This window comes from Priapulus caudatus, unplaced genomic scaffold, assembly GCF_000485595.1.
Source record: "Priapulus caudatus unplaced genomic scaffold, Priapulus_caudatus-5.0.1 Scaffold100, whole genome shotgun sequence".
NCBI lineage: Eukaryota > Metazoa > Priapulida > Priapulimorpha > Priapulimorphida > Priapulidae > Priapulus > Priapulus caudatus.
In genome coordinates, this window is record NW_014577161.1 from 518,777 (window position 1) to 522,927 (window position 4,151).

The following is a 4,151-nucleotide window of genomic DNA, read 5'->3' on the forward strand; positions in this document are numbered from 1 at the left end:
ACAATACAATACAATGTAATGCAATGTAATGCAATGCAATACAATACAAAATAATACAATACAATACGATGATGTCTCCTGCTATTCTATCATGTATGGGTGCGAAGCGATAAAAAAGAAAAGAAATTCGCGCTATTATCGTATTAATAGTTCGCGCATAAACTAATCAAAACTATTTTCAGTGGGGTGTGCACACAATTTTCAAAACCTGGTCACGTTATAACGGCAACATGACGGGCCAGACGCGCATTACTTGGACATTTACTGGTTGTCTAGGCTGTGATATCAGGAACACAATGAGACTAGCCTTTACGGTCCTTTCACAGTCGAAGATAATTGCAGTATTATCTTTCCTGTCTCGCAGAACATTGAAGTTATAGTTCTACACTTAATAAGCGTACAGCTACATTTCTTATAATACGGTGCGTGTAGGCAACCTACACACGCGAGCTGCTATAGCCGCTGGCTGGCTCCTACCCGCTAGAGAAGCATCATGTAGGTCATCTCAGTCATTTGTGACCTCGATCGTGGGCGACAGAAACCGCGACCAGAGGAAACTGACGCGCGGCCTATTCGAAGCTACTTCATCCGATATTGTGACGTATATAGGCCCTACGTGTCAATGTAGATGGACAGGATGCCGAAATTGTTGCTAAGACCGGAAAAACGTCAGTGGTTAACTGCTTATACAGAGGCACATTCTGAGGCAGTCTTGTAGTAGTGAGTTAAGACGAAGAAGCAAGTGCCTTCAAATAAAAGTAGCCGTAGGTCGCTGTGGATAACAAAACCGCTGTTACTGTCGTGTGCACGTGAGTAAACACGAATATGTAAGTAGGTGGCTATATGCATAGATATTCATGTATATACATACGCGCATGTGCGATCGGGTGCGCATATTCATACGTGCGTGCCTGAGGTTGTGTGTGCGTGAGAATGTGTTCTTACCTGCGTATGCGCGTCCATCCTTTCCTTTCCTAGATTATGCTAATATAGCTACTGAGCTAGTCCGTGGTCGAAGGGCCCTTACCCGCAAGCATAACTTTTTATGACAAATCTTGTTCTAAAAAGACATTCGTTTAATTACGCCTGTTGGCGGCGTTGTCATTCTTAAAAATAGTATCTTTCGATTGTCTACGACTCACGCTATTATTTAGTGTCAAAAACTATAATAGTTGAAATAATTTGAGAGAAGTGAAACTTTTGTCACGCGATACCTTTAAATGTCAAAAAGAACTAACGAAATGTTCGCAGGGTTTATGTGCATATTATTTATCTGGTAGGATTACAGCTGATGATTTAATTTATCGTGTAGCTACAGGAACGAGTAGAGAGGAGCGGTGTGTTTAAATGTTACATTGGGGTACAATGGTATTACCTAAGCATACTCTAAATTATATAACATTGACTAAATACCGAAGAACGATTAATTAACTTACTATTCGTTCAAATTCGATTCATTTATTATGATATGAACCGATACTTTCCAGCGTTTTACAGATATGACGGCACCAGAGTCAAGGATGCTCCATCTAAATACAAAAAATGAATTACCTGTTGAGGTACGCAACGCTATGCACCCCTCAACACGAACCCCTCCACAAGTACGACGCATGGGACGCGGAACACTGGCGCTAGCAGTGGTCCAGCTAGTTCTTGGACTATTGGCGATTATAACGGATGCCGTAGCTCTCTCGACGTTCGCACATTCTTCCTATTATTTCGATTATGCCCCGCTGGGGACCGGAGTGTGGTGCGGACTGTTCTTCGTCGTGGCAGGTCTTATCGGTGTTATAACAGCGAGGAATGAAACGAAATGCCGCGTGATTTCATTCATGGTTCTCAGCATCATCGCTGCATGCTTTGCCGCTATTCTCATTATCATATCAGGCATAAACATTGGAGTAATAGGGAGGAGATGTTACGGCATAGACCCAACGATAAGCTATGTCGAAGAGTCGCCAAACGACAGATATGATTACGATTATGGCGCAAACACGCCGCGGACTCCCAGCAGGACTGTTATTCGCAATCCCGCATATTCACAGTGTGAAGCAGACCACGGCAAGGTGAGAAATTTAACAACCGCTACGTTACTCTTCGGCTTAGCTGAAATGATCGTTGCGATATGGTGTTCTGCGTTATGCTGTAAGGTTGCATGCTGCGGCAGCAGAGGCAACGAATCTGGGCAAGAGATAGTTGTCTACCAACCTCGAGCAGCGACCAAGCAGCCTACTGCACCGCCAGATGTCGCGCCGTTCTCAGGCTCCATTGCCATGAACCAAAACATCCGCACGGAGATCACGTGCGATTTGCCGTACTATTCGACAATCGGTCCCGCACAAACATCTCCGGTCACGATTGTCGTAGAGAACCATCCGCCTCCCTTGCCGCGGCGACCCCACCAAGCGATCGATAGCATGCAAGTGCTACTAATCGAAAGAATATGCGAAGGATCGACCAGTGAGGTGCACAAAGCAACAGTACACGACCTCCATGGCAGGGGCGAACGCACACTGGTGGCAGTTAAATGCGTAGCGAGGAATAAACTGACGGGTGAGTTTGATCAGCGCGTGAGAAATCAGGTCGAGCAGGAAATACGCATTCTTCAGGAAGTTCCGCCACACGACAACATTATGACTTTACTCGCGTACGCCGACGATCCCACCAGAGGGCCGCTATTGATCACGGAATATATGGAACACGGAGACCTAAAATCGCTATTGCAAATATCATCTGATATCGAGGACACTTACCTAAATATGACAGGGATCACCATGCAACAGGTAATGGCGTTTGCCTTCGATATCGCTAAGGGGTGTGAGCATTTAGCGAGTTTCAAATACCTGAACAGAGATCTCTCTGCGCGTAGCGTTCTTGTTAACGCTAATATGACGTGTAAACTCACAAATTTCGGCTCGGCGCGTGAAGTTATCGAGTATCGTAAGAAGGTGAAGAAGTCGGGAATCAGAATTCCTGTACGCTGAATGACGTGTAAACTCACAAATTTCGGCTCGGCGCGTGAAGTTATCGAGTATCGTAAGAAGGTGAAGAAGTCGGGAATCAGAATTCCTGTACGCTGGATGGCACCGGAGTCACTGCAGTTTAACACTTACACGGTAGAGGGCGACGTGTGGTCGTACGGTGTGCTTCTGTGGGAGTTGCTCACACTCGGTGCAACACCATATCCGGAGTGTCAGACGGCGGCAGAAGCTATAGAAGCTATAAACAGTGGACAACTTATGGAGAAACCGCTCGGATGTACCGACGACCTATACGCCCTCATGCGGGGATGTTGGGTGCATAAACCAGAGAAGAGACTAACGTTCACGAAGATGCGTGGAAAAGTCGAGGGTTTGTTAGGCTCGTTCACGGGTTACACGCAGCTAGCGAATACGCTGACACGAGAAATGTCTCTCGACCCGCACGTGGATATAAAAAATATCGAGGAATTACTCTAAACGTCTATAATCTGTTTCAGTATTACCATTGTATTATTAGCATATAAACATCTTAGTTCCAGTGATTATGGGGGGGGGGGGGACAGGAATTCCAGGGATTAATTTTTTGCCAAAAGATGCAGCGCGCACACATATACGTGTGTTTAGTTTCTATCAGCAGCAGCGTCGTCGAGGTTTTTTAATTTTTTACACATTCAAGTTACAGTTCATCTAATATTCATTTACCCGTATTTTTTGGTATAAATTAAGCATATATTATTGTAACTAATAATCATAGTACTATAATAGCAGAGAGCTATGTGTTAAGATAATTTTATATTGAGTATATGAAATCGTCTACGTCTAACTAATTCAAATTGCCTAGTTTCACCGCATAGTCATTATTACATAAACCTACCAAGTATTATATTTGTATATAATCGTTATTTGAGATTGTATTTTAGTAATGAATTTTTTTTAATGATACTGCCACCTCACCTCTTATTCAGACTCAATAAATCTTCTTGAAGACCAATAACATTTTATCATTTAAAACGTGTGTTAATATTGTCTGTGATATTATGATTTACTCTCTGAGCGAACGTTTACTCTATACGCGTGCATACAATACAATACAATACAATACAATACAATACAATACAATACAATACAATACAATACAATACAATACAATACAATACAATACAATACAAT

General features: G+C 43.1%; 1 protein-coding gene across 1 annotated transcript in view; it reads left to right on the forward strand.

Annotated features, from left to right (window-relative positions):
• Window positions 1-3,992, forward strand: part of LOC106805120 (proto-oncogene tyrosine-protein kinase receptor Ret-like) — a 6,562-nt gene extending 2,570 nt beyond the window's left edge. The window contains exons 2-3 of the mRNA XM_014806602.1: window positions 1,751-2,948; window positions 3,045-3,992. Of these exons, the coding sequence (XP_014662088.1) occupies window positions 1,751-2,948; window positions 3,045-3,458 (1,612 nt within the window). The 3' untranslated portion in view covers window positions 3,459-3,992. The remainder of the gene's footprint in view (window positions 1-1,750; window positions 2,949-3,044) is intronic.
• Window positions 3,993-4,151: the final 159 nt, after the last annotated feature.